Raw genomic sequence first — 27,038 nt, 5'->3', positions numbered from 1 at the left:
GTCTGAAGCGAGAATAAATCTCGCTTCAGACCTCATAAATAGCAGGGGCACGTGTGCCCCTGCTAAAACGCCGCTATAGCGCGGCTTAACGGGGGTCCCTTCACCCCCAAATCCCCCTCGATACACCCGGGGAGCGCTTCCTGGTTGGGGCAGGGCTAGCCGCCGCAGCCCTGCCCCACGCGCGTCTGTCAGCGCGTATCTCCGCCTCTCCCCCGCCCCTCTCAGTCTTCCTTCACTATCATTGGCGCCAGATATTGTGATAGGGACATAATTTAAAAGGTGTAATAACTAGTACAAATGGGCAAATAAATTACGTAGATTTTAATTACGGTAGCATGCATTATTTAAAAACTATAATGGCTGAAAACTGGTGGAATTTTGGGGTTCCCTTCGATGCATCCTCTCTGCTGTGGAGGACGGGAGAAGCCTCTTTAGGATCCAGAGGCTATCCCCTCCTTAGGTAAGTGCCCCCCAAGGGCACTTTTATTTGCTACTCGGTCACTTTAAGTCCCATCAGGCTCTTGACAACAGGTTTCAGCCAGGGCCTCCTCTAAAGGTTAACACAAATAGACAATGCAGCCAATTCATCTTGAATTGTACAGGGCCATTTGTAGAACTTTCTTATGGAAAAGTCAAAAAATGTTGAATGGAAAAAAAAATGCATGTCTATATAACTCTTTCAGAGAAATCATTTGGTTTTAACCTTTTCCTCACACACATCATGTGTACCGTATATTCTGTCGTATAAATGACTGGGCATATAAGACAACCCCCCAACTTTTTCAGTTAAAATATATAGTTTAGGATATATTCACCATATAAGACTACCCCTCTTCCAACACACACCAAATAAAAATTTAAAAAAACATCATATATTGGTGCTATGTATGAACAGATACTGGTGCTGTACTGTATGTGGTACCCACATACAACAGTATATAGGTGATTGACTGGTTGGATTGGTCAACTCTCCCTCTCCCTAAGTGGATTGGTCAGCTCTCCCGGTCTCCCTGTTTATCAGAGTGGTATGGAAGAATAGATTGCGCTGTGCCCATAAAACACGCCTCTTTCACCCTTCTGGCCCGTCCTTGTATCCTATTTACCTCCTTCTCTGCCTCTCAGATCTCACACATTCACTACAGTCCTCAGCAGCGAGATCTGAGAGGCGGTAACAGGATAGGGCGTATCACCTGGCATCAATGACACCCGGTGTATAAGACGACCCCTGACTTTTTTAGAAGATTTTCAAGTATTAAAAAGTAGTCTTATACGGCAGAATATACAGTATTTCAATTACACACACACACACACACACACACACACACACACACACACACACACACACACACACACACACACACACACACACACACACACACACACACACACACACACACACACACACACACACACACACACACACACACACACACACACACACACACACACACACACACACACACACACACACACACACACACACACACACACACACACACTATGAACACATTTTGTGTCATCTTCCAGGGTTGAACTTGATCAGTGGGTTGATGCCAGGCACTGGGGCCTGGTGACATTCTAGCAGGAAAGTATTCCATCACTGACCAGAAGTGGCGGCCCAACATCCCTTGTGGGTTGCAATGATGAACACCTAGGAGTCATTTAGACTACATGCCTTGGGAAATCCCCCGTCTTTTATTGGTGGATAAGCGTAAAGGTGGCCACACACCATACAATATAATGATCTGTTTGTACGGTATTTCAATAATGATGATTGGTTGTACAGAAAAATTGAAAGCGTTTTTTTATAATCATTCGAGAAATCTGCCTTTTTTTCAATATAAGTCGATCAGAAGTGGTGGATTTCTGGATCAGTTCTTATTAAAATTGAATGGTGTAGGGTGAAATGACAATTTCTTGATGTATAGACCCAAGCAATTTTCTCAGTTTTCAAGGACACCCGAGGCGAAAATAAACTAATGAAATAAACGACTGTATATACCTTCCTTCTCCTAAAAATGACTTTAAGATATTAGGATATTCTACAGTTTTATTTTATGTTTAAATATACTTTTTAAGTTTTAACTATTTTTGCTCAATGACACATTCATTGAAGTATGCCAGAGCTAAAATCTATGAACTATTGACCCTTTTTATCTCTTTTCTGCTCTCAGAAGCCATTTTCTGCTAGGAAAGTGTTTTATAGTTGGAATTTCTTATCAGGGAGGGGCACACTGTAGTCACTTCCTGTCTGAGTGAGGACTGAGTCAGTCACTTACATACCTGATATTTAACTCTTTCAGACAGAGAAAAAAAAAAAGGAACACAGCATAGTTATTTGTGTGCTAGGCAATCTACATAGTCATGTCTATCTCATCATGTCACGTCACCTCGGGTATCCTTTAAATCATTTTTTTTATAATTGGGGAAAAACTGATCACATGTGTATGATACGTTAGTCAGATTTTACAAATTTTACAATTAATCAAAACATTTGAATGTATTTATTGAATCGAAGAGAAAGATAAAAAACTGTATGGTGTGTTGTCACCTTAACAAGCTCCTTCACATTAGTAGCACTGTTCAATGTGGAGCTATGCATTATGGCCCACACTGCTATGTTGTACATTGCTGGACACTTTCAATTACAGAGAAGCGGCAAGGCACAAAGTGCAACAGGCATAACATTTTCTGCCATGCTGTATTTCATGACACTGGTGCTAGGAAAGTAACAGTTGATGAATAAACAGCATATCTAACACTCCTGCATTGGGCTGCTAAACGGCACAATAGTGCTTGGCAAGACAGACACAAAAATGCAAGTAGCGGAACATTTTTACAGTGTCAATGATTGGTAACACATCTTCAGCAAGTGAATAACTTTCTCCATTCTAGTCTAAAGGAAAAGTCTGTATTCCACTTGCAGTGTTGTATTAAATGAGTGTCAATGAACACAATGTGCAGTCATTTAAAAAGTGCGAATTAAGTGGCAGATGCAACTAAACCTAGGGGTGACATTTTCCTCCTGCAACCTCACTCCCGGTCATCGAGTGCCTAAGTGGGTCATGCAACAGGACAACAATCTTAAAGAGGAACTGTTACGAAAATCTTAAAATTTAAAACACATACAAATAAAAAGTACGTTTCTTCCTGAGTAAAACGAGCCATAAATTACTTCTCTCCTATGCTGCTGGCATTACAGTAAGTAGTAGAAATCTGACATTACCGACAGGTTTTGGGCTAGTCTATCTCTCCATAGGGGATTCTCAGCAATTTTATTCTTTATAAAGACACTCCCTGAAAAAGATTTATACAAAGACGCCGGCCAGCCTTCCTGCTCGCTGCACACTTTTTTGGCAGTTGGACGGAGCAACTGCCATTCACTACATGCATTTTGAAAATAAATCCATGTGAACCCCCAGGAGGAGATGGGCTACTCCAAAACCTGTTGGTTCTGTCAGATTTCTACAGTAAGTGACAGCAACATAGGAGAAAAGTAATTTATGGCTCATTTTACTCTGGAAGAAACTTACTTATTAATCGTATGTTTACATATATTTTAAATTTTAAGATTTTCGTGACAGAGGTCCTTAAAGCACACTAGCAAATATACAAGGCTTAACCACCTTAAGACCGTCTCACACCAATTGGCGTGAATGCGGCGGCTCCCCCAGGACCGCATAGCGCCAATTGCCTGGGGGTGTGGTTTGCAGGGAATCACACACGCCGATGCGCACACATTCTCGCTTGAATGACGGAGCTCCGCTCCGTCATCAGTCTCCCAGCGGCGATCGCCGCTAGGAGACAGTTAGCAGTGACATCTATTTACACTGTACTAGTGACAGTCGTGTTATTCGGATGTTCCCTTGGGAGACACAAGGGTGATTGGCTCTCATAGGCTGATGCCTATGACAGCCATTTGCTGTCATTGGCTGGCAGGTGGGGGGAGGGAGGGTTTGAATAAAAATAGGCAAATTTATTAAAAAACAAATAAATAATAATAATAATAATAAAAAAATCATCCCAGCAGCGATCAGAGCCCACCAACAGAAAGCTCAAGGGGGGGGGGGGGGGGGGAGTTGTATGGCCCTGCAGCGAGCCCTTAAAGCTGCAGTGGCCTGAATTGTAAAAATAGCCTGGTCACTAGGAATAGCCTGATCACCAGGGGGGTGTAAGCCTCCAGTCTTCAAGTGGTTAAAAAACAAAAGAATCCAAGTGTTGCAATGACCCAGTCAAAGTGCAGTCCTCAACTCCTTTAAAATGATGTGGAAGGCCCTTAGAGTGAACCTGAATCAAGGGGGGCTCTATGGGATCCAGAATATACTTTTTCAGTTGCTATGTGTTGCTTTACATTTTAGAGTTTAATAATTTTAGAACCTGCTAAGGACAAAATTATTTTTTTTTAATATGTCCTTGTACATAAAACTTAGAAATGAGAGGAGGTGTACTCTGTTTTTCATGACTGCATGTGTTAATCTGTAGTCTAATTGTTGTTTTTCTTCTCTTTTATAGATGCCTAACAAGGAGCTGAGATCTGAAAATTTGGACATATGTAATTCCATTCCACTATCTAAAGTCTGTTGCTTAATACTAGATGCAGAGTTGGCTTTGAATTCACATTCTCAGTAAAGTACTCGGTAGCCTAGCAACCCCTTCTTCGGAAAGTTTAAATCTTGTCTCCCCACACAGATAGTGGTCAGAGCATTTTGCATACACAGACTAATCACTTCTGTATTTGTATTTTGATCTTCTTCACACATATAAAAATAAAATAACTTTAATCTGGGAGCAGAACAGCTGTTACTTTTCTGTTGTTACAGTCACAAGTGAAGTATTTATGATCCAGGCAATTAATTGTACCTTATCATTCTATACTGGCAATGAGCATTCAGCCAGTGCAGCCAGAAAGAAGTCAGCACAACTCATTTGCATACTGTTTTTTGCTCAGTGATTGAGAAAGTATTAGAGATACAACAGCCGCACAAGTAGCATGTTCAAAAGGATGTCAACCATAGCTCCTTCCATGGTCCACTAAATTCAGGTTTCCTTAAAGGACAACCGAGGTGACAGGTGACATGATAAGATAGACATGTGTATGTATAGCGCCTAGCACACAAATAACTAGGTAACTAGGCTGTGCTCCTTTTATTTCTCTGCATAAAGGAGTTAAACATCAGGTATGCAAGTGACAGTTTCTGTTCGGGTCGGGAGCGGGTCGGACTGGGTCAGACTATAGCATAACCCTCAATGATAAGTAATTACAGCCATAAAATACTTTCCTGTCAGTAAATGGTTTCTGAGAGCCGGAAAGAGATAAAAAGGGTCAATAATTCGTAGCTCTAGTATACTTCAGTGAAGATTAAACAGAGACAATGAAACAGTAAAAACCTAGAAACTAGATTTAAATACAAAATAAAACTGTGGGATATCTTAAAAAAAAAGTCATTTTTAGGAGAAGGAGGATAGATACAATTGTTTTTCTCATCAGTTTATTTTCACCTCTGATGTCCTTTAAAATGCGCTGGAGGTGAGAGTGATATGGAGGCCATATGTATTTCCTTTGAAACAATTCCAGTTGCCTGGCAGTCCTGTTGATCTTCTGGTATCAGTGATATCTTAGTCACAACCCTGAAACAAGAATGTGGCTAATTCGGTCGAATTTAAGTCAGAGCACCTGATCTGCATGCTTGCTCAGGGTCTATGGCCAAAAGTATTCGAGACACTGGATCGGAGGGACAGACAAGCAACTTGCAATTTTTACAAGAAAATAAATATGGCAGCCTCCATATAATTCTCACCAGAACTCATCGTGCTATAAATTCTTGGAATGCTTTGATCTGAAAACAAAACTGAATGCATAAGTCCTGTTATTGTCTCACAATGCCCTCTAGTGACAACTGGCCATAAATACACATTACAGCGGTAATTAGAAGCAAGGAAATGTAACATATAAGAAATAAAAAAGGTGACGTGACATGTGAAATGAGATAGACATGTGTCTGTACAGTGGAAAGCATACAAATAACTGGGCTTTGTTCCTTGTCTTCTTTTTTTTTTGCATCAAAGAGACATCAGGCAAGTGACAGTTTCTCTCCAGTCAGGACCTTGTTGGATTACAGTGAAAAGGATCTGCAGTCATAAAACTCTTTCCTGACAAATAACAGCTTCTGAGTGCATGGGATAGATAAAAAAGGTCAATAGTTCATATATTTTTGCTTCTGGGACACTAAAACACTATATCAGTCATGTGAGACAATATAGCATTAAACATACTTTTTTTTAGCTGATACACAAAGAGATGAAAATGTGGGATTCTAAAAAAAAAAATAATTTTAAAGAGACACTCCGACCAAAAATTGAACTTTATCCCAATCAGTAGCTGATACCCCCTTTTACATAAGAAATCTATTCCTTTTCACAAACAGACCATCAGGGGGCACTGTATGACTGATATTGTGGTGAAACCCCTCCCACAAGAAACCCCTCCCACACGAAAAGTACGTACTTTTTTTGGGCAGTTTCCTGTCTGTGAACCTTGTTGCATTGTGGGAAATAGCTGTTACAGCTGTTTCCATTTGCCAAAAACCATGCAGCAGCTACATCACCTGCCAACAGTAAAATGTTCACTGGAGTTTCTCTTTAAGGAATAGGTGGACAGATACAATTGTTTATCTCATCAGTTTATATACATCTCGGGTTTCCTTAAAGTATCTGAATACAAACAAGAGATTGATGACACCAAGTCTTAGCTAATTATCTTTACAATATGAGTTCCAAGGATCATACACATATAAATGTCTTTCATTCTAAATAAACTACATAATATAAAAATAACCTTTATATAAAGACATCAATGCAAACAGCTATGCACGGTTACCCACAGCAGCTGAACAGCAGTCCCCTTTCATTTTTCTACCTGCTGCATGCCAATAAATGGTGAGATCTGATTGGTTACTATGGGCAACTGCAGTTGTGGTTTTCAAACAGAATTTTTTTTTACTTTTTTTGTTACATTTATACATTCCATAACAAAGTACAAGATAATACATTACCGGTAATACAGTACTAAGAATTTTCAAATAATGTGATTATTATAAACTATTACAGGATTACACAACAGCAATGATAATTCTTTATACTGTTGTAGTACAAACATAAGTTAATGTGCTTGTGTTGCAGTTATTCCTTGTTTAAAGGCAGTGTCCACACACCACCTAGTGGCAGAAACGTGGTGGTACAATTTCTTTTCATAATCTGAAAGATTTCTTGTGAACTTACCGTACCTGACAGTGAAGGTATAAGATGAAAATTACTATACAAAAAGGAAGTATCTAAAAAGATGATTAAACAAATACATAAATTAAGAAATCAATAATTTATAACTTCCCAAACATCTGCCAAATATAAATTTACTATATTCTAATTTATAAAGACATTTTAAATACATTACAGTATAATCTTGTTATAGTAAACTCCAAGGGACCAGGACAAGTGGTTTACTATATCAGAAGGTTACTATATCAGAAATTGTCCTAGAAATTACCCAGCATTCTCTGGTACATTCTCTGCTGCAAAGGAGCAACTCTCTCCTATTGGAGGTACAGTAAAAGCACTTTTGGTGGACTACAAGGTTAAAGAAAACCTGAACTGAAAATTAAAATGCAGCCAATCATGAGAACGTGGAAGTGGTAACGCTGCATTCTCTTTTGTTTACATTCACATTATTCCTCATTTTCCCCAGGCTGCATATTTGTATAGTACTGTTTATAAGGCGCTGGTGCCATTCTTCTTGTCTTACAAATGTTATCAGGCTGACAACTCACCTGCAACCAGCCTGAAGAGAGCAGCAGACCATGTTTTTCACACGGACATATGACACAGCCGCTTATACATTACCCAGCCTGGTTCCAGCGATCGCCGCAGCCTCCCCGCACGGCTCCGGTCTTCTCTATGGGGAGGATCGTACATGACGTCATCACGTCACCAACGTCATGCGCAGACCCGATCCTCCCCATAGAGAAGACCGGAGCTGTGCAGGGAGACTGCGGCGATCGCTGGAACCAGGATGGGTAATGTATAAGTGGCTGGATCTGGGACGATCGGGGGGTGCTGGCCACCTATACTAGCCAGCCTAGTGCTAGCTAAACCTTTTGCAGCCAATTGATCTAATAAATTAATCATGGGGGACTCCTGAAGCTAGCGAGTGACATGCCTGCTCAGGAGGTTAAAATAAAATACCAAAAAGTAAATTAAAAAGTACTATTACTATTATTTTGAGTATTTTCTTGCTTTTCTGGTGGCTTAAAAGGCATTTTATTGACAATATTAAAAATATCACCTAGGAGAAAACTAAGGAGAAAAAGTTAAAGGAATACTGTAGGGTACTGTAGGGGGGGTTCGGAGAAAATGAGTTGAACTTATCCGGGGCTTCTAATGGCCCCCCGCAGACATCTTGTGCCCGCGCAGCTGCTCACCGATGCTCCGGCCCCGCCTCCGGTTCACTTCTGGAATTTCAGACTTTAAAGTCTAAAAACCACTGCGCCTGCATTGCCGTGTCCTCGCTCCCGCTGATGGCACCAGGAGCGTACTGTGCAAGCACAGACCATACTGGGCCTGCGCAGTACGCTCCTGGTGACATCAGCGGGAGCAAGGACACGGCACCGCAGGCGCAGTGGTTTTCTCACTTTAAAGTCTGAAATTCCAGAAGTGAACCAGAGGTGGGGCCAGAGCATCGGTGAGTGGTTGCACAGGATGTCTGCGGGGGACCATTAGAAGCCCCAGGTAACTTCAACTCACTTTCCCCCAACCCCCCTACAGTAGTCCTTTAATTGCATATGGGCCCAAGTGTCAAGGGAGGGACATAGAGTCAATGGAGATTTACTATACAAGTGACTGTCATTTGTTGTTCTGCAGGGGTGCATTGGCAGTTGTTTTAAATTATCACAGAAAAGACTTGCATTACTCTAAGGACATAAGGGGTGCTGCGTGTAAGGGGAAAGCGACTTTAAATGTTTAATTTTTGGTAGAGTAGGCACGCCAGTGCAATTGTGTTGAGTCAATTTTTTATTTATAATGCAGCCATACTGTACTTGGGGCTTCTTCCAGTCAAATTACAGCTTTTGCCTCTGATATTTAATATGAAAAGTAGGAAAATGTTTACACAGCTACTTAGACATTATTTGTACATTGTCATTTTAGAACACTTGTGTATTGATAGTGTTCCTTTAACTGTTCCGACCAACAGCTCACAATGTAATCACATACATAGGCTGATGACCATGTATGGGTAGTGTAGTGTATGTATCGCAGTCTAGGGCTAGGGGGGAGGGAGAATCAAAGAAATAGGGACTTTAAAAAAAAAGATAATCTTTTATTAATAAAAAAATAAGTAAATAAAGATTGCAGCAGCAATCAGACACCACCAAAAGAAAGCTCTATTATTGGGAAGAAAAGGAGGTAAAATTAATTTGGATGGCAAGTTGTATAGCCAGACAATAAACTGTTAAAGCTGTGAAGTGCTGAATTGTAAAAAAAATGGCCTGGTCACTAGGTGGGTATAAACCTGTGGTCCTCAAGAGGAAGCAGCAACTGGGCTCAGTCACAGCCAGGGTGCATGCTCTGTCCTCTCCATGCAGCCGTGGCCCAGGAGCATTTTGGACATGAACAGTTCGGAAAACATTCTAACTGAATATACAGAAGACACTCACTACCATGGCTGCTGTGCACAGCCGTTTGAGAGCATGCATTAAGAGAATGCGCAAGTGGACAGAGCATGCGCGGTTCTGAAAACTAAACAGGGGCAAAGCATGGAGATAGAGCAGCAGCCGGAAAAGCTGAGGGGCCACAAAGACTGTGGGGGACCAGAAGAAGCCCCAAGTTTGGCCACATCATTTTATTTTCAGTTCAGGCGTGCTTTAACTACTTCAAGACCGCCCCACACCAATGGGCGTGGCCGTGGCGGCAGCCCCAGGACCGCCTAACGCCAATTGACGTCAAGTCCTGAGGTTGCAGTTCGCAGGAGATCGTGCGCAGGGAGCACGCATCTCTTGCTCGGGGGGGGGGGGGGGGGCGGGGCGCGGAGCTCCATCCCGCCTTCAGTCTCCGAGCGGCGATCGCCGCTCGGAAGACTATTAGACGGCATAACCGTCGTCTATTTACATGTACAGCGCTGCGATCTGCAGCAGCCCTGTACTGGGGACAGCCGTGTGACACGGCTGTCCCCCTGGGGCACTTGAGAGCGATAGGTTCTCATAGGCAGAAGCCTATGACAGCCGATCGCCATGATTGGCTGGCTGGGGGGAGGGAAGGGTTTGAAAAAAAAAAGAAATAGTCAAAAATAAAGAAATAAATATTTATTAAAAAATAAACAAACACTAGGGGGGCGATCAGACCCCACCAACAGAGAGCTTTTCTGTTGGTGGGGAGAAAGGGGGGGGGGAAATCACTCGTGTGCGGTGTTGTGCGGTCCTGCAGCTTGGCCTTAAAGCTGCAGTGGCCATTTTACTAAAAAAAAAGGCCTGGTCTTTTGGGGGGGTTTACCACTGTGGACCTCAAGTGGTTAAAGTGGTCTGAAACTCCGACATAACATTCAATAAAAATGTGTTTCCCTACTTTTTATTACTCAGACAGTTATCATATTTGCTTTTGTGCATAAGTAAACTACACTTTGGAAACTTGTAATTTGTAAACAGACAAATTACAAGTCACACTGTGTTTACACACATGTATCAACATTGGAATGCAAACAAAAATACTGTTACCTCCAGTTTGGATGCGGTTTTGAAGCTGAATAGCAGGACAAAGTACTTTGTTTAACCATTTCAGTGATGTTCTGCTAAAAAAAATTCTGGAATAGTAGCTTTCAAGCTGTGAGGAATCTTTTAGAGCAAAGTAGAAATGCTGACTTTAAGACCACTTTAATGTAGATATTGTGAAGGCCTTTTAGATACCGGACCTAGTAACAACCATGAAGCTGGGCGTGATAACTATGGGTCGTCCCATGGGGGTCAATTAATGCTACTGATAGTGACCATCAGAATGCAACCCCCAGGGTTGTCTCCACCAGTGATGGAAAGAACAGGAGCATGAACTGTGCAGTGTGGAGAGAGCAGGATAAAATCTGTAACACTGGCTACAGACTGGACCTACAGGACACAAGGTGACAGAATGTGACCAGGCATAAAAAAGGATGACAAAGCGCGGACTGGGCTGGTGGGGACCAGGATGAGAGACTTTGGACTGGACTAGTAGGAACCAAACCTGTGGAGTCGGTACAGAAATCCACCGACTCCTCAGTTTAGGATTCCACCGACTCCGACTCCTCGACTCCGACTTCTCTAATTTGCATTTTACAATCTTGTTGATTGAAAGTATGTAACATGAAATTCGTCTCTTAACTGCCAACGCTTAGGAATTTTAAAAGACAACTGAAGTGAGAAGGATATGGAGACTGCCATATTTATTCCCTTTAGTCATAGACTAAAACTAGTCCTTGGTAAGAGTACTTGTAAAAGGTACAGACCGGAGCAAACAACATCTATCAGGCCCTAGGCAATGTAACTGTGGGTACATGTAAGAGTGATGTGCAGGTACTCTGCAGGGTAATAAGGAGATTCTTCCTCTATTACACATTCTTCATGCACAATCTGAACCAGGTTTATGGGTGATAGACAACACCTCTGTGTTCAATGTGCACAACATTCTCAGTGGATTCCCTGAAGCTCTGTGGAGAGTGCATATGTAGAGTATAGTACTACTGTGTAACAAAGTAAACCTGAGACAGATGAAATTCAAGTTTTATACATACCTTGGGCTTCCTCCAGCCCTCTTCAGGCTAATCAGTCCCTCGCTGTCCTCCGCCACCTGGATCTTCTGCTATGAGTCCAGGTACTTGAGCCAGTCTGGCGTAGTGCGCATGCACACACTTCGCCGCCGGGAGCGTACTACACCTGCGCAGCACTATTGTGCAGAACGCTCCTGGCTGTGGAAGCGGCATGCGGCCGGACTGCGCTGACTGGCTGAATTTCTGGGACTCATAGCAGAAGATCCAGGAGGTGGAGGTGGACAGCGAGGGACTGATTAGCCTGAAGGGGGCTGGAAGAAGCCCCAGGTATGTATAAAACTTTTCTTTTCATCCTTCTCAGGTACCATTTAATTCGTAGTCACCAAACCAAATTTTAACAACATATCAAATTATTTGATTTCATGAGCAAAGAGAGTGCGTACATTTGCATAAATCAGAATCAACGCAGAATTATTTCCATCTCATTGACCATTTCTATTAGTGACACGGCTACGCATCAGGCTTTATACTTACAGCATAGATGTTATCAGGGCTGTGGAGTCGGAGTCGGGCAATTTTGGGTGCCTGGAGTCGGAGTCGGGAAAAAATGCACCGACTCTGACTCCTAATGAATTTGTAACTGTAATTAAAATAGAAAATATGATAAAATGTTCTATTTCTCAGATAATAGTCATTAAAAATAATGTATACATACAGTATATATACAGTAATAGCTGTGCTTAGTCCACAAAAATGAAATAAACCAATCAAAATTAGTTACTTGTGCTGCTTCAATAAAGCAGTCCCTGTATTTTTAAGGTCAGATATACATATCTGATTGTGACTGTATATATGATGTGTACACAGGAATCTCTTATATATAGTAAATAACATCTATGCTGTAAGAATAAAGCCTGATGTGTAGCTGTGTCACTAATAGAGATGGTCAACGAGATGGAAATAATTCTGCATTAATGCTGATTTATGCAAATGTATGCACTCCCTTTGCTGATGAAATCAAATAATTTGATATGTTGTTAAAATTTGGTTTGGTGACTACAAATTAAAGGGTAACTGAGACGGATGAAAAGTAAAGTTTTATATATACCTGGGGCTTCCTCCAGCCCCCTTCAGGCTAATCAGTCCCTCGCTGTCCTCCACCACCCGGATCTTCTGCTATGAGTCCTGGTAATTCAGCCAGTCAGCGCTGTCCGGCCGCATGCCGCTCCCACAGCCAGGAACATTCTGCACCTGCGCAATAGTGCTGCACAGGTGTAGTATGCTCCTGGCGGCGGAGTGTGTGCATGCGCACTACGCCCGACTGGCTCAAGTACCTGGACTCATAGCAGAAGATCCAGGTGGTGGAGGAGGACAACGAGGGACTGATTATCATGAAGGCGGCTGGAGGAAGCCCCAGGTATGTATAAAACTTTAATTTAATCTGTCTCAGGTTTACTTTGTTACACAGTAGTACTATACTCTACATATGCACTCCCCACAGAGCTGCAGGGAATCCACTGAGAATACTGTGCACATTGAACACAGAGGTGTAGTCTGTTTACAATCTCCTCATTCCCCTGCAGAGTACCTGCACATCATTCTTACATGTACCCACAGTCACATTGCCTAGGGCCTGATAGATGTTCTTTGTTCCGGTTTGTACCTTTTACAAGTACTCTTACTAAGGACTAGTTTTAGTCTAAAGGGAATAAATATAGTAGTCTACATATCCTTCTCACTTCAGTTGTCTTGTAAAATTCCTAAGCGTTGGCAGTTAAGAGACGAATTTCATGTTACATACTTTTAATCAACAAAATTGTAATATGCAAATTAGAGGAGTCGGAGTCGAGGAGTCGGTGGAATCCTAAACTGAGGAGTCGGAGTCGGTGGATTTTTGGACCGACTCCACAGCCCTGGATGTTATTTAGTATATATAAGAGATTCCTGTGTACACCTCATATATACAGTCACAATCAGATGTGTATATCTGACTTTAAAAATACGGGGACTGCTTTATTGAAGCAGCACAAGTAACTAATATTGATTGGTTTATTTCATTTTTGTGGACTAAGCACAGCTATTACTGTATGTATAAATTATTTATGATGACTATTATCTGAGAAATAGAACATTTTATCATATTTTCTATTTTAATTACAGTTTAAATTCATTAGGAGTCGGTGCATTTTTTCCCGACTCCGACTCCAGGCACCCAAAATTGCCCCGACTCCGACTCCACAGCCCTGGTAGGAACCAAGACAATAAACAGCAGACTGGATAGGTAGAGCAGACAGACAGGACAGACGGCTGAACCAGCAGGGCAGAATAACATCACAGATTGCAGACAGGACTGGTAGAGCAAACTAACAGGACTGAATGACAACTGTGGACAGGACTGGCAGTGCAGACTCGGCATGGGAGACAGACACCAACGGACCTGGAGAAAAAGTCGGCGCTGTAAAAAGGTAAGCATAACAATATTCTTGCAACAATGTGTAACGTCAGCTTTGCATTTCTGCCTTGTATCTGTGGCTATCACTCCTTTGGAGCCTTACGGAATGTACTTGTGGTTTGAGTAAAATATTATCTACCATATATGGTAGACGATGTATCCTGAGTCATCAAATCTCCACAGAAATAGTTACCATAGTCATCAAATAGAAATATTGTATGTTTGCACCTTTGTGTCAGTTGCAATAGTAGATACAATTCCTTTGGCCCACCGACCATCCTTCATTCTAAAATGTACCAGTAATTATAATTTTAACTATTAGACTAATGACACATTTTGGAGGAGGAACTAGTGCTCTAAGTATGGGCACACTTGTTGGGCACATTGATTTTAGCAGTTGCAAGTTTACAGCGATTTATTGCAGGGAGTAGCGCTTGTCTATGAGGTTTCCCACTAAGTTCCCTAAACTAGACTAGTTCCCTTAAAATGATGGTACCCACAATAGGTGGTATTTGACCTATGGATTCATTATTAAAGGGACACAGGTACTTACGTATTATACCATCTGGAAAGTCTGGCAGCTTTGTGTTAACCACTTTCCCCTCCACTACAGTATATCTACGTCAGCTGTGGCACCCTCCAAGCCACAGCGACGTAGATATACTGACCTGCTTGCAGTGCTGTTGTGCAGGAACAGGTGCGCTTCAGGGCGCACCCCCCGGCACTGTCAGCTGCCTTACTAATTGGCAAAAGGGAACATGTTCCCTTGTAGCCAATTAGTGACCCCCCCCCCCCCCCCCCGCGGATGAATGATCACCTCTGTAGCAAACAGCGTGATCATTCATCTTTCCCCCTCCGTGGCCAGATCGTAAAAAAAACGCCCCTGCAAGATAAATATCTTACCTGAACTGGTTCCTGCGATCATCCTGCAGCTCCAGCCTCCATTCTCCGCAGTGCACTCAGCCCTGTGACGCTGAATATCCGGGTCCCGGCTTGATGAAGTCATCAAGCCGGGACCCGGATATTCAGCGTCACAGGGCTGAATGAAGAGCGGAGAATGGAGGCTGGAGCTGCAGGATGATCGCAGGAACCAGGTAAGGTGAGATATTCATCTTGCAGGGGCATTTTTTTTTACGATCTGGGGGGGGGCATAGTGATAAGGGGGGAGGGCACATCAGGCTGCCCATAACAGAGGGTGGGGATTTAAAATCTGAAGGGGGGGGGTTTGAAATTATTATTGGGGCCCATCAGGGTAATGGGGTGGGGAATTTTAGAATGGGGGGCACATCTGATGGTCCTGAGGGACATAACTTAATGCTGGGGGGCACATATGCAATAATGGGGCGGGGGCGCTCATCCTGGGGGCACATCTGGCTATAATGGGGAACACTGATCCTGGGGACACATCTGGCTATAATGAGGGGTGCTTATTTGGGATACGCAGCTGTATAAATATATGTGGGGGGTCGCAAATGCGGGGGCATATCTGGCTATAATGGAGGCGGATATTAGGGGGCACATCTGGCTATACTGGGGGGGGGGGTCTGATACTGGGCACACATCTGGCTATCTATCCTTGGGGGACTTAATACTGATGGCATGTCTTTTACCTACTGTAGCACTTTGTATTTTTTTTACTAGAATTGAAGAAAACATGAGAAATAATGCAATTTTAACGTTTTCCCCTCTTTTTTCCCGCTAAAATGCGCAGAAAAAAATTCTCGGGACAAAATATCCCCCAGTGAAAGTCTAGTTTATCCTGAAAAAAACGATATGTACATCATTTACGAGTTGTGAGTAGGGATAAAATTATTGCTGATTGAATAGGGACATAGCTAAAACGTCAAAACTGCTCTGGTCAATAAGGGGAAAACAAGGTCTGGATGCGAAGCGGTTAATGTTCTGTTTCCTCCCCCAGGAAGATCTGACCATTTTTGGAAAGCTGAAAGTCCCGGCTTTCTGTTGCACCAGGTCCCGAGTCGGTATGATGCTCAGTTCCCAAGTTATGGGGTTTTGAAGAAGGAATTTCCCCTGAACTTGGCTGCAGAAAGTTCAATTAAAGAAGTACGGGATAAAAGCGACATGATGATAAGCAGCACACTCTGTAGGTCTTCTTCTTCCTTCACAGCATAAATATGTGTCTTCAAAATGTATTTCAAGTGCCCTGGGTCTCTCTTTACAGATGAAGGAGCAGCGCAGCTATGCACCCTCGTCTCTTATCTGTCTTATTGACATGGTCAGGCAGTGTTCTCCCCAGACTCTTTTAGCCGGGTGCTCCACCCGGCTAGTTTTGGTGACCCCCGGGCTGTCATCGGCTCATCTTCTCCTCTGCTGTATGCAGAGAATCGCCGGCCCAGCATTCTGTTATCATGCCCCACCCGGCTACTTTTTCATGCCACCCGGCTGGAAAAAATTTCTGGGGAAAACACTGGGCAGGAGACTCAATTCCACTGTGCTCTCTGAAGTAAAGTGCAGGTGACACCTGTCCCCCAAACCATTCCTAACTTGGGAATGAGGCATCGCATTGACTCGGAACCTAGTGCAAAGGAAAGCCGGGACTTTTAGCTTTCCAAAAATGGTTAGATCTGGCTAGGGGATCAAACAGAACTTAAAGAGGAACTCCAGTGAAAATAATATAATAAAAAAGTGCTTCATTTTTACAATAATTATGTATAAATGATTTAGTCAGTGTTTGCCCATTGTAAAATCTTTAAAATCCCTGATTTATATTCTGACATTTATCACATGGTGACATGTTTACTGCTGGCAAGTGATGTAGCTGCTGCGTGCTGTTTTGGCAGTTGGAAACAGCTGTAAACAGCTATTTCCCACAATGCAACAGGGTTCACAGGCAGGAAACTGCCAAGAGTACATACTCAGAGTTTCTTTGTCGGAGGGGGTCTCACCACAATATCAGCCATGCAGCGCTTCCTGATGGTCTGTTTGTGAAAAGGAATAGATTTCTTAAGTAAAAGGGGGTATCAGCTACTGATAGGGATAAAGTTCAATTCTTGGTCGGAGTTTCTCTTTAAACAAAGAGCTGCCAAACTTTCCAGACGGGATAACACAAAAGTATTGGGGCACATTATTATAATGTTGAGAAACACTGGAAAAATCTATCTGCAGGGTGCTGCTAAGAGTGTGGTACTAGTCTAGTAAAAGGGAAGATCCAAAGAAAAAAAAACCAAACAAGTTCTACTTACCCGGGGCTTCCTCCAGCCCCTGGCAGCCGATATGTCCCTCGCCGCAGCTTCGGTGTCCCCTCCATTGCAGATGCCGACCTCACCAAGTCAGCATCTACTGCGCCCAGGCGAATGCACGGCTGTGCTACACGTGATATGCGCCTGCGCAGAATGCTCTAAGCGCACGCTCGCACAGGCACAGAAGATGCCGGCCTAGCTGGGTCGGGAACTGCAACGAAGGGGAACCCAGGACACCAGAGCTGCGGCAAGGGACATATCGGTTGCCATGGGCTAGAGGAAGCCCCGGATAAGTACTTTTTTTTTTCCCGTTGGATCTTCCCTTTAAGGGGACCCAGTGGTAAATCTCATAGAACCATCCCTGCTTGCAGTAATTTGATCATGACCAATAATCTGTAAGACATAGGGGACCCAGAGGGAACCAAACAGGTTTAGCAAAGCCTAAAGCTCATCTATTAAATGCTGTGGGTCCTGGTGTGTTATTTTATGCCTAGTACACACAATGAGATTTTCAGGCAGATTTCCTGCCAGATCGATTATATTCAACATGTCCGATCTGATTTTGATCGATTTTTCGTAGGAGCGGATGGAAAATCGATCAAAATCAGATCAGACATGTTGAATATAATCAATCTGGCAGGAAATCTGCTTGAAAATCTTATCTCGTGTACTACGCATAAGTTTATTTTATGGATAGTACTTCTAGCTTTGTCTCATATTTCTTATAAATCAGTGATCGCTACCAAATGAGTAAGTTTGCCACAAGGGAGCAGCCGCAGCGTCCCCTCAACTTTAGACTAGCACCGAAAGTGCTTCTGACTGACCCTTTGTCATTAATGCAGATCATTGTCACTTCTTGGCAGTCCAACCTATCTATTTTAAATCTTTCTGCACGTGATATTAAATAGTTAAACAAAATCTGAAAAAGAGATGGCAATTTGCAGAGCTCAAAAAGACAGATATGTATATTATAGGTTAAATAGATATACGTGCTATACCAAGTGGCTGCAGACTACGGCTTCCAAATATACAGGCCAGCTGTTACCCGACCAGACAGAAACCGATGTCGCAGACCAACAGCTCCCAACCCAAACCCCAGTGACAACGACTGACTAACTATGTGAAGTTCGCGCGAGATGACGCCACCACGTCGCAGACGCTCAGTACACCCGGAAGTAACTTAGGAAGTTGGTACGCTACACCCGGAAGTGGTTCGGGAAATTAGAAGGGTTGGCTATTATTATTGGGGTGAATGAGGAGGACCTGAGCGGCGTCGGGTTATGAGTCAGAGGGGAACCTTCCTGTCGGCATGGCCTTCATCCCAGCCAACCATCCTCAGCTCATCCGCAGCAGCCAGAAAGATGATCAGTTCCGGGGCAGTCTGAAGGGCCAGGCTCACGAGGCCTGTCAGGCTTTTGCAGGTGAGTGTAGTGCACCTGCTGGCCTGTCACCGACTAACCTTGTCTGACCTGACTCTGGGTTGTTCATGTACATGGATATCTGGATCATGTCGTCATATTTCTTAACTTCTGAAATATATTTTCTTTTTTTTAATAGACAAAGTAACGTAATTCAATTCCTAATTCCATGTGTAGATTTATACTCAGCTGTATTGGTTAATCCTTTTAACATAATTAAAGTGTTCAAATGTTCATTCTGTCCTGCAAGACAATAAAGGCATAATGTTCCTGCATTTATAAAAATGTAGCCAAATGCCTAGCTGAATGTCTTATCAACAGAATCTGTGGACAGGGTTGCTACAGCAGCATCATAGTTTCACCCTAGGTAGCAAAGTAAATGCCATGCTGAAACAAGAAAGGTCTTCCCTGAAAAATACTTCTGGGTGCCATCATATGTAGTTCCAAAACTACATACATATGTATATGTTACGGCCAGATTCCAATGATGGCCACTTTGGGACCTGGGCTGCCAATATGCAAAGTAGGTATCCCCCTCAGTACTGGTAGACCGATTGCTGCTTAGGATTGGTAGCCAGAATGACCGCCATATAGGTAGGGCCCCTCAGTACAGGTAGCCAGAGGGCCCCAGGATGGGTAGCCAGGAGGACCCTTATAATAGGTTGCCCCCTCGGTTATATGTAGCCAAAGGACCACCAGGTTAGGTAACCAGAAGCCCTCTGTATAGGCAGCATCCTTGGTTTAGGGAGACAGAGGCATACATTTGAAATCGGCGCCGGTAGACTTGGACGCATGATACAGCCGGTATATGGCTGATCCGGCTTCTGCAAAAGTCCGGGCCGTGTTAATTACTGTTCCCCCTCTAGGTCGCCATGGATAGTGGGGAATGATATAATTGTGTTTTAAAAGCAACTTCGGCTCCGTCTTCTGACGATGCCAACGTTACTCACTGAGCGCGCTGTAGCTGTATTTCCTATTACAGTCTATGGTGGCACCGGCTGCACCCAAATCTACCTGTGCTGAAAAGCACTGCTCTGAGACAGAGGGCCCCCAGTGTAAATGGGCAGAAAGATACCCCTACCCCTGTGCAAAGTAACAGAAGTGGGCATGAATAGATAAGTAACTCGCCTCTTGGCTCCACAGACGATCTATCCTGTCCAGGTGCCCATGTCTCTATGATTAGAGAGCTCTGTAGTAACATATGGGAGACCTGGACAGAATAGAATCATCTGTGAAGCCAAGTTACTTATCTATGCATGCCTGCTGCCACTTTTCGGAAATTCAGAATTTTGCTCCCGGGCCCCATAGCAGCCACTGTGGCTACTATGGTGATCCCTGCGCCACTGCCTGTTTGGCCAAGTCCAGCAGAAAGCTTTCTTGCAGCGGCGAGCACAGTTCAGTGTTCTCTTTTTACGTGCTCACACGCTGCTCAGTTTGGTAAACACTGGGTTTGATGTCACATCTGTCCGCTTGCTGCCTAGCTCCTTCAGGACTGCCATTCTTGATCTTTGTAGCGTTCCTAAATGTGCAAGCTACCCATACAATGTGCACCACTGCGATCTCATACCATCACAGATGCTGGCTTTTGAATTGTGCACTGATAAATGGGATAGTCCTTTTCCTCTGTAGCCTAGGGAGATGTGGCATCCATGATGTCCACAAGAACATTTAGTTTTGATTCCTCAAACCACAGGACCTTTTTGCTTTAGGCTAAGTTCACAGTGGGACGTTAAAGTCGCGCGTTAAAACAGCATTTAACGCGGAATAAATTACTGCAATGAAAAATCAATGCCCTGTTCACAGTGCACACGTTGCTTTGGTGTCTAACGCTGCACGTTAAGTAAAAGTACTGCATGCAGTGCGTTATACACGTTATTAGCTGCGTTGGACTGTTTGCACATGCTCAGTAATGACTTGGAAGCATACTTTTCATTGCCTGTATTTTTTACTGTATCTGCTGTATGCGACGGTAATGCTGCATTGCCACTTTTTGGGCGCGTTGCAAGCTTGCGGTGCGACTTTAACGTGGCATCAAAACGCAACGTCCCACTGTGAATCAAGCCTCAGTCTCTTGAAGGAAACCTAAAGCCAAACAAAATGTAACTTACCTGGGGGCCCCAGGTAAGTTTAAACGTTTTTGGGTGGCTTTAGGTTCACTTTAAAGAACTGAAGGGAGAGGGATATGGAGGCTGCCATATTTATTTTATTTTTTTTCTTTTAATTCCAGTTACCTGGTTCTCCTGCTGAGCCTCTGCTTCTAATACTTTTAGCCATAGACACAGAACAAGCATGCAGCAGATCAGTTGTTTTTGACATTATTATCAGATCTGACAAGATTAGCTTCATGCTTGTTTCTGGTGTGATTCAGACACTACTGCAGCCAAATAGATCAGCAGCACTGCCAGGCTACTGGCTAAATCCCCTCCCCCCTTCCGTAGGTAATGAGCATCCAAACTAGAATCCGGCTGTTCCCTGATCGTTCATATAATGGATCTGTGTCATTGTACCCCTCCAAACTGTAAAATACCTATTTGTTCAAAAATAAAGCCTGTAAAACATGCATTCATATAAAGTATGGTTGGACTTAATTAACTAAGATTCTGAGCTATACCAAACTGACATCTAATTTCATAGCGCTACAAAATAGCCCCTAGTGAGGGTTGCCAAGAGCTTTTTCAAACTATTGCTCTGTAGCTGAATTTTGTAGTGTAACTGTATACTGTATGTAATTAAAATTGTTCAATGTGACCTTTATTGGATATTGGTTGTGCTTTGGCAGATCAGTCATGTTTGCTCTCTTTTTTTTTTTAATAAATCTTTGTTGAAAAAAAGTTTTAGGTGTAAAATAATATGCCAACTGCATGAGCCTTGAAGCCAGAAGTTTTCTCTCCAGAACCTATATGTGATTAACTTTTTCTCATGTGTTTTCTCTGAGGTGACATTTTCACACCTTGTCAATAAAATGCCTTTTTAAAACCCCAGCAAGTAAGAAAATACATAAAAGAATTGATAGTACTTTTTCACCTACTTTTCGATACTTTTTCAGTTGCAAAGTGCAGGCTTTTTGGATCACTTATGAAATACCCTCTAGGGGTGCCTGATGATCTCTGAAAATACCTTAGTAAAGAGATGCTGTAGTGACCACAACAGTGGTATATTACAGATTGCTCCAGATCACATATGTCAAACTCTAGCCCGTGAGCAGTGTGGCCATCAGAGCCATTAAATTTGGCCCCCAAGTGGTTTCCCACTTTGCATTATGTTTGGCCCACTCGAGACCACCAGGGAAGCTATATTGCAGGTAAACCCCCTAGAACATCAGGGAATCCATATGGGAGAGGAAAGGAGAAAGCTCTAAACACTAGGGAACTATGTAGGGGAGGGTGGGGGCTACTGACACCAAGGAACTTTATAGGGTATGGAGGACCACTAGACACCAGGGAACTGTATAGGGGTTGGAGGGGAGCCATTAGACACCAGTGAACTTTATAAGGGAGGAAGGTGGCCACTAGACATTGAGGTTAGCCTGTAACTAGGTCCCAGTGTTCAATTTCGGCTCACTTTGTATTTGAGTTTAATACCCCTGTTCCAGATAGAGGTGGAAAAGTGTTCTTACTAACTTAAGGTGGGTACACACATCAAAGTCTTTGGAAAAGGAAAGATCACAGACCAATGTTACCACCTTCCATGTAGTATGAGAGCCATACTCTACACAGTCTATTCTATTGAGCTGAACTCCACATCAGAAAAAAAATCTTTGCAAGATGCTGTGAACAAAGATGTTGTACACATGCAAAAAAAAAAGATCAGTTCCTGCAAAATGCATTCTAAGGCCCAGTGCACACCGAGCGGTTTTTGGAGCGATCCGCCGGCCGCATCCGCCTCTAAAAACGCTTGTCTAATGTATTGCAATTGGATGGTGCACACCGGCGGTTTGTGTTTTTTGCCAAGCCGCAAACGCGCCTCCTGCTGCGCGTTTGCGGTTTTCGGAAGCGTTTCGTCCTCAATGTAAAGTATAGGAAAACCGCAAACCGCTCTGAAAAACGCTAGTTCAGAGCGGTTTGCCAGGCATTTTTGTTACAGTAGCTGTTCTGTAACAGCTTTTACTGTAACAATATGTGTAATCTGCTACACAAAAACGCACGCGAAACCGCTAGGTATGTTTAGAAAACCTCTCTAAACATACCTAGAATCGCTCTGAAATCAGCTCCCAAAACCGCTAGCGTATTGCGGATCTGCTAGCGGTTTTGGTGTGCACTGGGCCATAGTCTGATATCTGCATACCTCATACACACCTTGTTTAACTGACATTCATCTGCAGATCTGAGGATCCATCCTGGTGGATCTGATCTGCAGATGAATGTCCGTTAAACAAGGTGTGTATGAAATCTGCAGATATCATAGACTATGAATACCTTTTGCAGATACTGATCTTTTGCATGTGTGGGGAGTTCAGCTCCATAGAATAGACTGTGTAGGTATGACTCTCATATTACATGGAAGGGGGTAAAATTGGTCTGTGATCTTTCATTTTCCAAAGACTTCAATCTGATGTGTGTACCCATCTTTAGTATTACAAACACACACACACACACACACACACTTTGGAACTCTTTGGAAAAGTCATCTCTGGGCCAGAGCTCACCTGGATACAGTTTAAACCCTCTCCCTCTTAGTTGCATAAATCCCCTACCTGACCTGTGTAAAACTTAAAGCTATAGGCTTGCTATAAACCAGCGGTTCTGGATGCTTGCTTGGCTTAACAAGGGCGGAAAGGGATAATTTGCATATTTAGTAGGTGTGCATTGTGGGTAACCTCAAATGTTCATTTATAACTGAATTTTTGCAAATTTCCTTCTGTTTTAAGAAGGCAATTACACCAAGCTTTGCTTTTTTAGTAGGAGAGCTTTTTGGTTCCTTTCATCCCCCTATACATTCCTAGTAGTTTGGGTCACCCTGAGCTGCTTGGTTACTCTGTTGACCTGTAAGATCACAGGGTTAGGGGAGACTAGTATGATCTATGTCACAGGGGTGGAATCTAACCTGATCAGCTATTTACAGGATGTATACCATAGCAGTACTAATAAGGATTGGTAGAAGTATCTTGCAGACCGTTAGTACCTTCTTCTACTTTTGTGGTCACTACAGGCTGTATAACTTAGGCCCACCGTGTGTCATCCTGTAGATCAAAACATATAGAATTGCCTTAATCTTAAAGAGAAACTCCAACCAAGAATTGAACTTTTTCCCAATCAGTAGCTGATACCCCATTTTACATGAGAAAGACAATGATTTTCACAAACAGACCATCAGGGGGCGCTGTGTGACTGATTTTGTGCTGAAATCCCTCCCACAAGAACCTCTGAAGACTGCGGTACTCCTGGCAAACAGCCACAATGTAACAATGTTCAGAGACAGGAAACAGCTGTTATTAGCTGTCTAACAGACAGAGCAGCTAGAAACAGCTAAATAACCTGCCCACAGTAACAATGTCTCCATGTAATAAATGTCAGAATGTGAATCTGGGAGAGGAAAGATTTTACAATGAGCAAACACTGACTAAATCATTTATACATAATTATGGTAAAAAATGAAGCACTTTTTTTACTACATTATTTTCACTGGAGTTCCTCTTTAAGCAGAGAACAAGTTCATAAACGCTCAACCCCCATGACAACACATACCAATCGGTGCAGGATCTAGAGAGCCAGTCCTTTAGCAAATCCAGTGAAGAAAGGATCCGCAAACCAGGGTTGGCTTAGTGAAAAAATGTCCGTTCTTTATTAGAAAAATCCACATGACAGAAAATGTGCAATAAAATCACAGGATCGACTGACGCGTATCGGGCTTACAATCTGCCCTTAGTCATAGTATGACTAAGGGCAGATTGTAAGCCCAATACGCGTCAGTCGATCCTGTGATTTTATTGCACATTTTCTGTCATGTGGATTTTTCTAATAAAGAACGGACATTTTTTCACTAAGCCAACCCTGGTTTGCGGATCCTTTCTTCACTGCCTTAATCTTAACAAACACTACTTGTTTGTAATTGTATTATACACAAATGTAACAAGTTTTCTTTGTTTTTTATTTTCAACTTTAGGTGCCAAGAAATGGCTGCAGTGGAGGAAAGAGATAGAGCTGTTGTGTGATCTCACCTACTACACCCTGACAACATTTTCTGGTAAAGCTTTCAATACCTTCCTTATCAGCATCAGCTATCTCCCACAGCCACCAAACAGATTCACACTTCTTATGAACTGGCTGTAAGTTCTGGCTCATCAGAGCATTCTTAGTGGTTGTGGGGGCATAATTTCCTAATACGGAGATGGGCAGTAAAGCCCTGACTGTGAACAAGAAAGTTTAATAGGTGCAATGAGCAGTAACAGCCAGTCAGCTTTTCTCAATTCCTGTTTGGATACTAAATGCCACTACCTATGCTTCTTTAACCACTTGAGGACCTAGGGCTTTCTACCCCTTAAGGACCGGCCACTTTTTTTCCATTCAGACCACTGCAGCTTTCACGGTTTATTGCTCGCTCATACAACCTACCACCTAAATGAATTTTGGCTCCTTTTCTTGTCACTAATAAAGCTTTCTTTTGGTGCTATTTGATTGCTCCTGCGATTTTTACTTTTTATTATATTCATCAAAAAAGACATGAATTTTGGCAAAAAAATGATTTTTTTAACTTTCTGTGCTGACATTTTTCAAATAAAGTAAAATTTCTGTATACATGCAGCGCGAAAAATGTGGACAAACATGTTTTGGATAAAAAAAAACCCATTCAGTGTATATTTATTGGTTTGGGTAAAAGGTATAGCGTTTACAAACTATGGTGCAAAAAGTGAATTTTCCCATTTTCAAGCATCTCTGACTTTTCTGACCCCCTGTCATGTTTCATGAGGGGCTAGAATTCCAGGATAGTATAAATACCGCCCAAATGACCCCATTTTGGAAAGAAGACATCCCAAAGTATTCACTGAGAGGCATAGTGAGTTCATAGAAGATATTATTTTTTGTCACAAGTAAGCGGAAATTGACACTTTGTGACAAAAAAAAATGAAATCTGCCACGGACTCACCATGCCCCTCTCTGAATACCTTGAAGGGTCTACTTTCCAAAATGGGGTCATTTGTGGGGTGTGTTTACTGTCCTGACATTTTGGGGGGTGCTAAATTGTAAGCACCCCTGTAAAGCCTAAAGGTGCTCATTGGACTTTGGACCCCTTAGCGCAGTTAGGCTGCAAAAAAGTGCCACACATGTGGTATTGCCGTACTCAGGAGAAGTAGTATAATGTGTTTTGGGGTGTATTTTTAAACATACCCATGCTGGGTGGGAGAAATATCTCTGTAAATGACAATTTGTTAATTGTTTTTACACACAATTGTCCATTTACAGAGATCTTTCTCCCACTCAGCATGGGTATGTGTAAAAATACACCCCAAAACACATTGTACTACTTCTCCCGAGTACGGCGATACCACATGTGTGGCACTTTTTTGCACCCTAACTGCGCTAAAGGGCCCAAAGTCCAATGAGTACCTAGGATTTCACAGGTCATTTTGAGAAATTTCGTTTCAAGACTACTCCTCACGGTTTAGGGCCCCTAAAATGCCAGGACAGTATAGGAACCCCACAAATGACCCCATTTTAGAAAGAAGACACCCCAAGGTATTCCGTTAGTAGTACGGTGAGTTCATAGAAGATTTTATTTTTTGTCACAAGTTAGCGGAAAATGACACTTTGTGAAAAAAAAACAATAAAAATCAATTTCCGCTAACTTGTGACAAAAAATAAAATCTTCTATGAACTCACCGTACTACTAACAGAATACCTTGGGGTGTCTTCTTTCTAAAATGGAGTCATTTGTGGGGTTCCTATACTGTCCTGGCATTTTAGGGGCCCTAAACCGTGAGGAGTAGTCTTGAAACAAAATTTCTCAAAATGACCTGTGAAATCCTAAAGGTACTCATTGGACTTTGGGCCCCTTAGCGCAGTTAGGGTGCAAAAAAGTGCCACGCATGTGGTATCGCCGTACTCGGGAGAAGTAGTATAATGTGTTTTGGGGTGTATTTTTACACATACCCATGCTGGGTGGGAGAAATAACTCTGTAAATGGACAATTGTGTGTAAAAAAAAAAAAAAAAAAAATCAAAAGATTGTCATTTACAGAGGTATTTCTCC

The 27,038-nt window shown here is 42.7% G+C and overlaps 2 protein-coding genes across 6 annotated transcripts in view; one reads left to right on the top strand and one right to left on the bottom strand.

Moving 5' to 3' along the window:
* Positions 1-18,592, bottom strand: part of PLCH2 (phospholipase C eta 2) — a 1,280,386-nt gene extending 1,261,794 nt beyond the window's left edge. The window contains exons 1-2 of one of the 4 annotated variants that reach the window (XM_068240676.1): positions 18,433-18,592; positions 7,284-7,331 (exon numbers count right to left, since the gene is read on the bottom strand). The gene's annotated coding sequence lies outside the window, so the exon portion shown is untranslated. Of the gene's footprint in view, positions 1-7,283; positions 7,332-12,316; positions 12,366-18,432 lie in introns of those variants that run through there. The other 3 variants (XM_068240677.1, XM_068240675.1, XM_068240674.1) reach the window with 3 other exon arrangements.
* PEX10 (peroxisomal biogenesis factor 10) overlaps positions 18,559-27,038 on the top strand; it is a 33,842-nt gene continuing 25,362 nt past the window's right edge. The window contains exons 1-2 of one of the 2 annotated variants that reach the window (XM_068240689.1): positions 18,559-18,855; positions 24,955-25,035. In XM_068240689.1, the coding sequence (XP_068096790.1) occupies positions 18,744-18,855; positions 24,955-25,035 (193 nt within the window). In that variant the 5' untranslated portion in view covers positions 18,559-18,743. The remainder of the gene's footprint in view (positions 18,856-24,954; positions 25,036-27,038) is intronic. The other variant, XM_068240688.1, reaches the window with a different exon arrangement.

Source organism: Hyperolius riggenbachi, chromosome 6 (genome assembly GCF_040937935.1).
Source record: "Hyperolius riggenbachi isolate aHypRig1 chromosome 6, aHypRig1.pri, whole genome shotgun sequence".
NCBI lineage: Eukaryota > Metazoa > Chordata > Amphibia > Anura > Hyperoliidae > Hyperolius > Hyperolius riggenbachi.
Note: the sequence above shows the minus strand (reverse complement) of the source record. Positions and strands in the feature narration are given on the sequence as shown.